The 13,199-nt window shown below is 40.8% G+C and overlaps 1 protein-coding gene across 1 annotated transcript in view; it reads right to left on the bottom strand.

Annotated features, from left to right (window-relative positions):
- Nucleotides 1–13,199, bottom strand: part of dlst (dihydrolipoamide S-succinyltransferase) — a 45,242-nt gene that overhangs the window by 10,672 nt on the left and 21,371 nt on the right. The window contains exons 8-10 of the mRNA XM_062042028.1: nucleotides 2,495–2,659; nucleotides 2,261–2,346; nucleotides 2,077–2,174 (exon numbers count right to left, since the gene is read on the bottom strand). Coding sequence (XP_061898012.1) covers nucleotides 2,077–2,174; nucleotides 2,261–2,346; nucleotides 2,495–2,659 — 349 coding nt within the window. The remainder of the gene's footprint in view (nucleotides 1–2,076; nucleotides 2,175–2,260; nucleotides 2,347–2,494; nucleotides 2,660–13,199) is intronic.

The raw sequence follows: 13,199 nt of genomic DNA on the forward strand, positions 1-13,199 counted from the left end.
TCAGCCAGCTAAACTCAGTCTACATCAATCCAAGTACTTTTTAAAGCATTTTCAATTTTCAAAGCAGTAAAAAAGGCACAATAAACGCGAACCTCGCACGCACGCACAAACCCACATTGAGACAGACAGGCACCAATGAGGATGTATCATAAGATTAAACATATAATTTATTAAATAGCCAACATTTTAAGAATTAGTCAAATATAGAATTCTACACATTGAGTCTATTTGAGTGCTAAAACTGCCAGGAGTTAATCAATAGTCAATATACCAGTGTGCAGCTTTATAAACATCACAAAATGTTTTTAATTTTGTGTTTTGTTTTCATTTCTGCTATTTTAACTGTTTTTTATGTATTTATTACATTTAGAACTTTGCCTTTCTTTTAAATGAACATTTTAATACAAATTTTAATTCACTGCTAAATGAGCAGCACAGCTACAGTATAAATAAATATTTATGAATTAGTCATCTCTGTTGTTCGTAAGCAAATGCCTAAAATAACTTAAGCTGCATTTAGAAGTCGATGAAAATTTTAGAGCCATTAAATATGTGTACGTTTTATTACCCGATTAGTCGACTAATCGTTGACGAATCGATCGTTACTTGCAGCCCTAAACATGATACATCACAATTTCCAGTTTCTCTTTTCAACATGTTCGAATAGGAGTAGCAAGAAGCAGAGCTGATAACAAAAATGGCATTGTTACTCTGCTTCTTAACACACCTCGTACACACCTGGTCTTCCAGAAAATAGTAAAAAATAGCAGGAGAGATTGGTGTTGCTATAATTAGCGAGCATTTAGCCCCCTCTAGACTTATACAAAAAAGTGATCAGCTTCAAATCTAGTGATGTTTTTTGGAGAAGAAACATGAAAGCAGTGGGACCTGCTGTGGTGAAGCTGTGGGTGCCCCATCGGGTGCCACCTCCCCGTACCTAAAAGCATTTTCCATCCATCCATTTTCTACCGCTTGTCCCTTTTGAGGTCGCAGGGGGTGCTGGAGCCAATCTCAGCTGCATTCGGGCAGAAGGCGAGGTACACCCTGGACCAGTCGCCACCTCATCGCAGGGCCAACACAGATTTTTTTATTTAGACACATTCAATTTTTTCTAAAAAGGAAGCGACGCATGAAGTATTTTGTGTCTATATGAATTACATGCACATGCATCAAATTAAACAACGTCATCTTTATTGACAGTGCCTAACAGTAATGTGCAAAACAGGACAGTATGTTCAGTTAAAAATATTTATATTTGTATAACAGTTTTGATAAAAGATAATAGCCATTGGAAAGTTTGTAATATTGTCCTGCTAATCCTTTTACCTTTGCTCATTTTTCACTTTTATCTTACTTTTTAATTGTTTGTTTTCCTGTCTGTAAGCTAAGCTCTAGGGTTTCTCTGCTAACACAATTACTCCCTCCCAAGACACAGACACTCTGAGAAAGGGGAGAAGAAGCGATAAAAATCTTCACTTTCTAGAGCCTGTAAATCTTATTGGGCTGTCATAAAAGCCCATATCATTTGAGGCAGCCCTTCCACTCAGAGCGCAGGTCTCTGCGGGCCCCTGTAGATGCTGCCGCATTGCTCTCGGACCACCTCCTTCTGCTCCAGATGAGCCCCTGACTGGGAAGTTTTCCTCCAGACCGTCAATGTCAATCCAATTAAGATACATGGAAAAGCCTGAATAGCTGAAAGCCGACACCACGCATTTGCGAAGAAAATAAATCATCAAAGTGTCCTCCTGAGCACAGGGGGCGAGAGCGGACACTAACATTTCCTTTTAAATTAATAAAACCTGTTTTAACATTTCTTATCTTTGATTTAGATGGAATTATGACCAAATATTTACATTCCAGTGTTTCAGAGAGGGCTCATGTTTCAAAAAGCTTTCTCTATTGGGCAGATTTCAATCTATAACCTAAAGGACCTAAGGATCACTTGAGCTTACAAACAGAAGTGCACTTTAAACTTGAAAAGATGGCTTGTATTCTCTAATATGCAAATATGTGTAATGTAAAAGTAGAAAAGCACATAAAACGATGATGTAGTTCGATTAATTTTAAGTTTCTTACCTCATGTCAATCTCATTAAAGGTAGTCAGCATGGCGCAGGTGTCTTGGGCCTCCTTCAGCCTCTGCGCAATTCTCAGTCTCATGCGGTTCATCTTAACCTACATTGAAAAAGAGAGAATTAAGAGTCTTGGTATTTAGTTCTTACTTGGCTATCAGGCCTCAAAACTTATTTTTGAGTGCTAACCCTGCTCTCGGTGCGACCTGCTTTTGCTCCTCCATCCACAGCAGCAGCCATTGTAATGGGAGCAGCAGTGGGCTTGATGGCTGAGACTGTGAAAAAGACAAGGCGACGGATAGCATCGCTAGTGTAAGTAAAGAGCTGCTACCCACGGAGCCAAACAATGATTAATCATGTATGCTAGATGTCGAGAGCGCAGATGTCAGGGAAAACACTTCTCACATAACACAGGCCACTAACCTGGTTTGGTATCCATTGCATGTGCTGGCACAGGTGGCACAGGGGGCATAGTGGTGGGAATGGGGCCCACAGCTGATTGGGGAGGTGCAGGAGCAGAAGGTGGTGGAGGAGCTGTAGCAACCGGGGCCTCAGCCTTTGGTGATTCTGCAGCTTTAGGAGACCCAGCTACAAAGAGAAAATTAAAAACAAAAAAAGAATATATATATGTGCATGAAGTCATACAATGAAATTTTAACCTAAAATATAACTTTTAAATTTGAACTGCATTCACTGACAACATTTGCAGAACTTCTAAGGATTTTTTTCACTTCTTACAAAGATGGACTTCCATTATGCATAATGTCACAAGACGTGTCAGCGCAGAGTTTCTGCAGGTATCAGCAAATCTAATTTGATGCTTTTTAATGGCATTTTTATTGCCGCTTAAAAAAATTATTGCCCATGTACTATCGCATATGGTTATTATATACTGTTTAGTCAAAAGCTTAAAATTGTCTGTATTCACAATTGTAATCATTTGACAATGATAATCTTGAATAGTTTAGTTTACATTAACTGTTACTATCTTGTAAATTACAATTGGCTTGCAAGACTGTTTCAACTGAGATTGTATTTGTATTTATTTTTCTGTCGTGGTAGCAGCAGCTGACAGTTGTGGTACCAACACCAGGAGTGGTTTTGTTGGTCATGCCAAAGAAACTTGGCACCGTTAACTGCTGCCTGTCTTTAATCGCGACTTATGATTAGCTAATAGCACGTGCTATTTCACCCCATTGATGCCCATTGAGCAAAGTTTGGAGGACTTTTTGCACACGCTGCAGAATGCCTCGCTGGGTTTACAGTTGATGACGGCCTTTAACAAAGCTTTGAAAAGTTAGCCAGCCAGCCAGCCATTTTTGCAGTTTCCCATTTTCCTGACATGTAATCATTTTCTCACATTCGCCACAGCACGTTCACAGGATGTAGCATTCCATACATAGGGTGTTCTGACTTGGTGCACTGAGACAATAGCCAATTAAAAGGTTGCGCCTATCAATCATCACATTGTACCTTTAATCAAAATGATTAAAGGGGAACTGCACATCCATCCATCCATTTTCTACCGCTTGTCCCTTCCGGGGTCGCGGGGGGTGCTGGAGCCTATCTCAGCTGCATTCGGCCGAAGGCAGGGTACACCCTGGACAAGTCACCACCTCATCGCAGGGCCAACACAGATAGACAGACAACATTCACACTCACATTCACACACTAGGGCCAATTTAGTGGTGCCAATCAACCTATCCCCAGGTGCATGTTGTTGGAGGTGGGAGGAAGCCGGAATAACCGGAGGGAACCCACGCAGTTACAGGGAGAAACTCCACACAGAAAGATCCCGAGCCCGGGATTGAGCTCAGGACCTATGTATTGTGAGGCACATGCACTTAAGCCCTTTAAATAAAAATCAAATTCTGAATTAGTTGATTGATATTATATAACAAGAAGTCATTTTTTAGATATATCCCTTTAAAACATGCTGTCAAAATGCACATATTTTGAAAATATGCCTCATAATAGCCACAAACTGGAGGATCCCTTTTTTTAATCAGGATACAATTTTTAAAAAAAAGTTAAAAGGTTTTATAGAATAATAAATGAACATTGCACTACAAATGCAAATAATGCATGTGTTCAGAAATGGATGATTGATTTATAGATTAAAAAAAAAAAAATGCCATGGAATATTTGGAAAAATGCCAATAAGCCATTGAGATGCATTAAAAATAGGCGGAGTCAATTTAAAGGTGAAGTGCATTTTTTGGGGGAATTTTGCTTATCGTTCACAATACTTATGAGTGACAAGAAGACAAAAGTTGCTTTTTAGTATTCTAATTTGTCCTCGTCCTAGGTGGCTAGCAATGTAGTTAATCGAAGCATTTCATTGTTCCGCTAAATCATTTTAAAATGAATTAAAAAACCGCCAACAATACCAAATTTACATTCTGTAACCTGTGTAATAAACATGTTGTAGCGATATTGTTATTGTAAGAGCAAACACTGAGAAACTGTTTTTCTAGCGTGCCAACACATTGGCGTGAGCTAGCTACAGCAAGAAGTAAGATAGCAAATGCGTCAACACCTGAATTGTGTTTGAGTTTGTAATGCACAACACAAAGCAATAGGAAACCAATCTGTACTGATTGAAAAACATGAACAATCATATTACAGTATTTGTAAAGTACTAATCCACATTTCATGTTTTCTTTGTACACCGCTAGCTCGACAGCATATGTACTGTAGTTGTACTAACACGCGTGACGTGCTGCTTGTGTCCTGATCAATATTATAGCGACTCACTTGATGGACAGTTATCCGTTTGGTCCACCTGGCCGGGGACGTTTCCAGTTAATTTTCTGTCAGTATAGCTTGGCTCCAAGCTCCACATTTACAGCGTCAAAGTCACGCCGACCTCACTCTCTCGGCTTCCGTCTGCTCCAACGTTTCACTCTCTCTCCGTGCTCGCTTTTATAAGCAATAGTCCATTCTCCGTACATTCAGGTTTTAAAAAATAATGTTGTGAATCCTCATTTGTCCAAAAATAGTTGTCTTCCTTGTCTTTTACCAAGTCTACCATGATTCGAAAACACTCGCATTTGTTTCAGAAGTAGGAACACATATTTGCTGCCGCAAGTCGGACGTGTGCTGCTATGGAAACGAAAATGAATGTGTCGAATAAATTAGTTCCAACAATGCTTAAAATGACCAAAATACAGTAAATATTGTACATATTAATTATTTTTATGAATGTGTCTGTTACTGCAGTATATATATATATATATATATATATACCTGCAATGTGTATATAATACTTTGGAGGTAGGGCTGGGCGATATGGCCTTTTTTTAATATCTCGATATTTTTAGGCCATATCGCGATACACGATATATATCTCGATATTTTGCCTTAGCCTGGAATGAACACTTGATACATATAATTACAGCAGTATGATGATTCTATGTGTCTACATTAAAACATTCTTGTTCATACTGCATTAATATATGCTCATTTTAAACTTTCATGCAGAGAGGGAAATCACAACTAAGTCAATTGACCAACACAGTATTTATTAAACAGTTATTAAGCAGTGGCACAAACATTCATGTCATTTCCAAAACAGAAAGTGCAAAATTGTCAGAGACATTTTAAAACAAGCTATTAGTGCACTTTTGTGCATGATGTCACTAAGATGACATAACAACACTAAATTAAAGGCCTACTGAAATGAATTTTTTTTTATTTAAACGGGAATAGCAGATCCATTCTATGTGTCATACTTGATCATTTCGCGATATTGCCATATTTTTGCTGAAAGGATTTAGTAGAGAAAATCGACGATAAAGTTCGCAACTTTTGCTCGCTGATAAAAAAAAGCCTTGCCTGTACCGGAAGTAGCGTGACGTCACAGGAGCTAGTATTCCTCACAAATCCCCATGGTTTACAATGGAGCGAGAGAGATTCGGACCGAGAAAGTGATGATTACCCCATTAATTTGAGCGAGGATGAAAGATTCGTAGATGAGGAACGTTACAGTGAAGGACTTGAGAGGCAGTGATGGACGTATCTTTTTTCGCTCTGACCGTAACTTAGGTACAAGCTGGCTCATTGGATTCCACACTCTCCTTTTTTTATTGTGGATCACGGATTTGTATCTTAAACCACCTCGGATACTATATCCTCTTGAAAATGAGAGTCGAGAACGCGAAATGGACATTCAGTGCCTTTTATCTCCACGACAATACATCAGCGAAATGCTTTAGCTACGAGCTAACGTGATAGCATCGTGCTTTAACTGCATATAGAAACAAAAAAATAAACCCCTGACTGGAAGGATAGATAGAAAATCAACAATACTATTAAACCGTGGACATGTAAATACACGGTTAATGCTTTCCAGGCTGGCGAAGGTTAACAATGCTGTGCTAACGACGCCATTGAAGCTAACTTAGCAACTTAGCAACGGGACCTCACAGAGCTATGCTAAAAACATTAGCTCTCCACCTACGCCAGCCAGCCCTCATCTACTCATCAACACCCGTGCTCACCTGCGTTCCAGCGATCGGCAGAAGGACGAAGGACTTCACCCGATGCGTTTGGCGGCCCGGAGACGTAGGAAGTCAAGGTGAGGTCGGCGGCTAGCGCTCCAACAAAGTCCTCCTGGTTGTGTTGCTGTAGTCCGCTGCTAATACACCGATCCCACCTACAACTGTCTTCTTTGCAGCCTTCATTGTTCATTAAACAAATTGCAAAAGATGTCTACAATACTGTGGAATTATGAAATGAAAACAGAGCTTTTTGTATAGGATTTTACAGGGTACCATAACTTCCGTTACTCTGACTTCGTCACGCGCATACGTCATCATACCGCGACGTTTCAGCCGGATATTTCCCTGGAAGTTTTAAATGTCACTTTATAAGTTAACCCGGCCGTATTGGCATGTGTTGCAATGTTAAGATTTCATCATTGATATATAAACTATCAGACTGCGTGGTCGGTAGTAGTGGGTTTCAGTAGGCCTTTAAAGTGCACTTTTTGTACAGAACGCCACTACAATAGTTTAAAACAATTAAAGTGCACTTTTGTGCATGATGTCACACAAGATATTTCAATAAGTGCCGAATAAAAATTAGCTGCATAATAGGAAATCAAATTGTGTACGACCGTACGACCTTCGCTATGTGGTAGGTTCCTGCGGACGTTGTCTCCTTTTGTTGACTATTTTTTTCATACGGTGTTGTAACTTACGGGTTGTATACCGTAGTTCATGTGTGATTATCATTCATAATTTGCATGCTTGATTTAATTGCTGATAAATTGATCTATTATTTACAGCTAAAAATAGTTAAAAGAGAATTGATTTGATTTATACATGTTTTTGATATTTATTATTTGAGAAACACTGACATTGAATTGAGTTGTTTTCTACTTCATAGCCTAACAAAGGGTTAACTAAAATACTGCATGTTCCACAATTCATTGCGGCAAACCGGATGTTAAAAAGACTGGGTGCAGGTGCATTGTGGTTGTTGAGATTGAGGATTACAAGCCTTCGGGTGAATGAATGACATAAGATATAAGGATCGTTTTGTATGCCATTTTTTTCTTATATAAAGTACAACTTTATTACACATTTTTGATGTCCTGTCCAATACTTTGATCGTAGTTAATCTACATACGGTGTTGATCTGGAAATGTTTGCCTCTGCATTTTGATGGTGTGGGCGTGCTGCACCGAACGGAGATGTTGACATGCGGAGTAAGCACTCTTCATTCTCTAGTAGGTGACTTTTCAAATGATGCTACATATTAGCGGCAATGCTTTTTCCCCACACTTGACAAATTACGGTTGTCTGTTCGACATATTCCCACTTGAAGCCAAACCACCGCCAGACGATGGACCCCCTAAAGTTTTTCTTGGGAATTAATTCTTCCTTCATTTGTTACCAGATTCGCAACTTCTTTCTCTCATATTACCACTCGCACCACAGCTAACTTTAGCCATGCTGCTACCTCTCTGCTCAGCGAGGGCGTATACATATGTGACGTGTGTAGAAGGTGCGCTTGCTGTCAGTGAGAAGGAGAGACAAGGAGTGGGAAGAGCCTGTAGTGTAATGCCCGCAGCTAAAAGCAACTGCGTGAGAACGTATACTCGAATATCCCGATATAGTCATTTTCTATATCGCACAGAGACAAACTTGCGATATATCGAGTATATCGATATATCGCCCAGCCCTAGTCGGAGGGTTTTGTAGTTGTTTTATAGGGCTTTGAAAGCTACAAAGGTGATACCCATTTTTATCATCTTCAAAATATAACCTACTCATCCAATGCCAAACACAGTAGGCACTGATCCAATTAAAACTAGATTTTAGGAAAATCATTCTTTCTTTTGCCAAAGGACAGTGATGCTATTGTCTCACAGTAGAAGGCTAAGCTATCTACACAACAAATTAAGCTAACATTGATAATGTACCATTCACATAATTCTAACCTGTTATTACTTACCGTTTCACTGTATTCTCCATTGCCACAAATAGTTGGCACTGAGCAGACCATTAAAAGTAGTTTTTCCGAAAATCCATCTTTTTGTGAAGGTTTGTGGGTGAAGCAGGACTCTTCGTAGCACAAACTCAGAGCGACTTCCTCTCAGTTAAAAGGCACATTGCCGCAAAACAAAGTTAGCCAGGCACTTCTAACTTCTTCAGATGAGACTGTCCCGAGTAGGGTAATACAATCAATGAACAGCATTTTCATTCTTCATGGCATATTTTGGGCATTTTTTCACCTAAACTACAGATGCGCGCACATTAACTAAAAATAGTGGACGGCAAGTCAATTTGGGTAGTTTTATACCATATATGGATGATCTGCTGACGATGTTCCCAATAGGTGACATCACCAACATTCCGAACGGACCGTTTGGAGGGAGTTAGATAAGAAGGCAAGATTGTTATAAAAATATCTTCACAATGCCTCAACGCTTTGATTTAAAATTTTTGGGACTTATGCAGATCCCAAATGGCAGAAAAGTGGGTTTTGCATGACAGGGCCCCTTTAAAGGCCTACTGAAACCCACTACTACCGACCACGCAGTCTGATAGTTTATATATCAATGATGAAATCTTAACATTATAACACATGCCAATACGGCCGGGTTAACTTATAAAGTGACATTTTAAATTTGCCGCTAAACTTCCGGTTCGAAACGCCTCTGAGGATGACGTATGTGCGTGACGTAGACCGGCGAACACGGGTATGCCTTCCACATTGAAGCCAATACGAAAAAGCTCTGTTTTCATTTCATAATTCCACAGTATTCTGGACATCTGTGTTCGTGAATCTGTTTCAATCATGTTCATTGCATTATGGAGAAAGAAGCTGAGCAAGCAAAGAAGAAAGTTGTCGGTGCGAAATGGACGTATTTTTCGAACATAGTCAGCCACAACAGTACACAGCCGGCGCTTCTTTGTTTACATTCCCGAAAGATGCAGTCAAGATGGAAGAACTCGGATAACAGAGACTCTAACCAGGAGGACTTTTGACTTCGATACACAGACGCCTGTAGAGAACTGGGACAACACAGACTCTTACCAGGATTACTTTGATTTGGATGACAAAGACGCAGACGTGCTACTATGAGTATGCAGCTTTGGCTTCTAAACATTTGATCGCTTGACCGTATGTGCGCAACTTTTTTTTGGCGTATGTACGTAACTTTTTTTAAATATATAAGCTTTATGAACCTTGGGTTAGGTGAACGGTCTTTTGGGCTGAGTGATTGTGTGTGTTGATCAGGTGTTTGAATTGTATTGGCGTGTTCTATGGAGCTAGCAGCTAGCATAGGAGCTAGGAGCTAGCATAACACGTACCGTACCGTACGTGCGCGTCACGTACGTAACTTTTTAAAAATATATAAGCTTTATGAACCTTGGGTTAGGTCAGTGGTCGGCAACCCGCGGCTCCGGAGCCGCATGCGGCTCCTTGACCACTCTAATGCGGCTCAGCTACATACATACCGACCCCCCCGATTTTCCCAGGAGACTTATGGATCTCAGTGTCTCTCATAGATTACTCCCAGGGAAAAAATAATCCTATTTACACTCTAATTACTAAATAAAGGGCATGCCCTAACTGCACTGCAGCAATTGTCCTCTATAGCATTTACATACAGCGTACCAGTCTAGCCACATGTTGCATGTTGTTATTACTTGCACACATAGGTGAAAGCAAAGCATACTTACTCATCAGCCACACAGCTTACACTGACGGTAGCCGTATCAAACAACTTTAACATTGTTACGTTACAAATATGCGCCACACTGTAAACCCACACCAAAAAAGAATGAAAAACACATTTCTGGAGAACATCCCACCGTAACACAACATAAACACAACACAACCATTGATTACCCAGAATCCCATGCAGCCCTAACTCTTCCGGTCTACATTATACACCCCGCTACCACCAAATCCCCCCACACATCACCCCCCCCCCCCCCCCCCCCCTCTCCGTGCGTTGGTTGAGCGGAAGCGTTAGGGCTGCATGGGATTCTGGGTATTGGTACCGTCAGTGTAAGATGTTTGGCTGCTGAGTTAGTACGCCTTGCTGTCACTTACGTGAGCAAGCTGAAATTGCATTCTACGTGTGGCCGAGCAGGCACACTGTTAGGGCAGACTGTAGGGGGCGCCAAATGCAGTGTCATCACGCTCTGATATTCGGGAGTCTCCCGGGAAAATTGGGAGGGTTGGCAAGTATGACACTATCAAGTGCCATTCATTCAAAACTCGCGGGCTGCACTAACATCAGAATTCCACATTAAAGTGCGTGCCGGTGCGTGTGTCGGAGACCCCTGGTTAACATAGCACAAAGCATTTAAGCTTTGTATGCGGTGTTTTTCTTTTAAAAAATGTTTTGTGGCTCCCATTACTTTCTTTAATTTGTGAAACTTGCCAAAATGGCTCTTTGAGTGGTAAAGGTTGCCGACCCCTGGGTTAGGTGAACGGTCTTTTGGGCTGAGTGATTGTGTGTGTTGATCAGGTGTTTGAATTGTATTGGCGTGTTCTATGGAGCTAGGAGCTAGCATAGGAGCTAGGAGCTAGCATAACACGTACCGTACCGTACGTGCGCGTCACGTACGTAACTTTTTAAAAATATATAAGCTTTATGAACCTTGGGTTAGGTGAACGGTCTTTTGGGCTGAGTGATTGTGTGTGTTGATCAGGTGTTTGAATTGTATTGGCGTGTTCTATGGAGCTAGGAGCTAGCATAGGAGCTAGGAGCTAGCATAACAAACACGCAGGTGTTTTTATGCAGGATTAATTTGTGGCATGTTAAATATAAGCCTGGTTGTGTTGTGGCTAATAGAGTATATATATGTCTTGTGTTTATTTACTGTTGTAGTCATTCCCAGCTGAATATCAGGTCACCCCCGGCTCTCACAGCATCTTCCCTATCTGAATAGCTTCAACTCCCCACTAGTCCTTAACTTGCACTTTACTCATCCACAAATCTTTCATCCTCGCTCAAATTAATGGGGAAATTGTCCTTTCTCGGTCCGAATCTCTCTCACTTCATGCGGCCATCATTGTAAACAATAGGGAACTTTGCGTATATGTTCAACTGACTACGTCACGCTACTTCCGGTAGGGGCAAGCCTTTTTTTAATCAGATACCAAAAGTTGCAATCTTTATCGTCGTCGTTCTATACTAAATCCTTTCAGCAAAAATATGGCAATATCGCGAAATGATCAAGTATGACACATAGAATAGATCTGCTATCCCCGTTTAAATAAAAAAAATTCATTTCAGTAGGCCTTTAAGTACGGTACATACAGAGAAGTAAGGTTGTAAGGTGTCCCGATATAGTGACTTGTTTTAAAGTGTTAAACCCCACTTATGTGACAAGAATGATGAAAAATAAGACAGTGAAACAGAAAAACATTGCGGTTTTTAGCGTTATGCTTTTTAATCTTAACTGGAAGTAGTACTGTGCAATATGGGCAACAATATACATTTTGATATTGGTAATACTGTAAATGCCATCTGTAAGTTCTTGGTGTCTGTGGGACTGCTTGTCATAGGCCGTGCCATTGGACGACTCTGTTTCGGCTTGTTTGGTGTTTATTTCTTTTCATCACTTTGTGGTTTTGAGGTAACGTTAGTACTTCACATTTTAATACCGTTCTTCATGCCATGTCTTCAAGTGACAGAAAACAATATGTGTTCAAGAGGCTAGCAATGACTTGTTTTGCACATTACCAAGCCAAATAAGGGAGTTCCACTTCCATATTTTTGAAACGATTCCTTGGGTTTTGTTGGTTTAGCTTCCATTATGCTCTATGTCTGCTAGTAACAGATTGATATGTTGACATCCATTCTCGATGCATCTCCTAGTTATTTCAAGTGACATAGAAAATGCTACTGTAGAGTAGCAGTGTTGCAGCATTTACACAGCCCTGACGTTAAAATTAGAATATACCGTACACAGAAGATAATTATATCGTACGATAAACATTTTTATGTCCTACTGCAATATCATTATATTGCACAGCATTATTTGGAACAGTGGTGAAGTTTTTTTTTACGCTTGTCTGGTAATTCAAATATGATATAAATTAACATATATATATAATATAATAATATAATATAATATAAATTGCTGAGGTACTTAAAAAGCTCCTCAGTGGCAAGGCCCCGGGGGTGGATGAGATCCGCCCGGAGTTCCTTAAGGCTCTGGATGCTGTGGGGCTGTCTTGGTTGACAAGACTCTGCAGCATCGCATGGACATCGGGGGCGGTACCTCTGGATTGGCAGACCGGGGTGGTGGTTCCTCTCTTTAAGAAGGGGAACCGGAGGGTGTGTTCTAACTATCGTGGGATCACACTCCTCAGCTTTCCCGGTAAGGTCTATTCAGGTGTGCTGGAGAGGAGGCTACGCCGGATAGTCGAACCTCGGATTCAGGAGGAACAGTGTGGTTTTCGTCCTGGTCGTGGAACTGTGGACCAGCTCTATACTCTCGGCAGGGTCCTTGAGGGTGCATGGGAGTTTGTCCAACCAGTCTACATGTGTTTTGTGGACTTGGTGAAGGCATTCGACCGTGTCCCTCGGGAAGTCCTGTGGGGAGTGCTCAGACAGTATGGGGTATCGGACTGTCTGATTGTGGCGGTCCGC

This window comes from Entelurus aequoreus, linkage group LG03 (assembly GCF_033978785.1).
Source record: "Entelurus aequoreus isolate RoL-2023_Sb linkage group LG03, RoL_Eaeq_v1.1, whole genome shotgun sequence".
NCBI lineage: Eukaryota > Metazoa > Chordata > Actinopteri > Syngnathiformes > Syngnathidae > Entelurus > Entelurus aequoreus.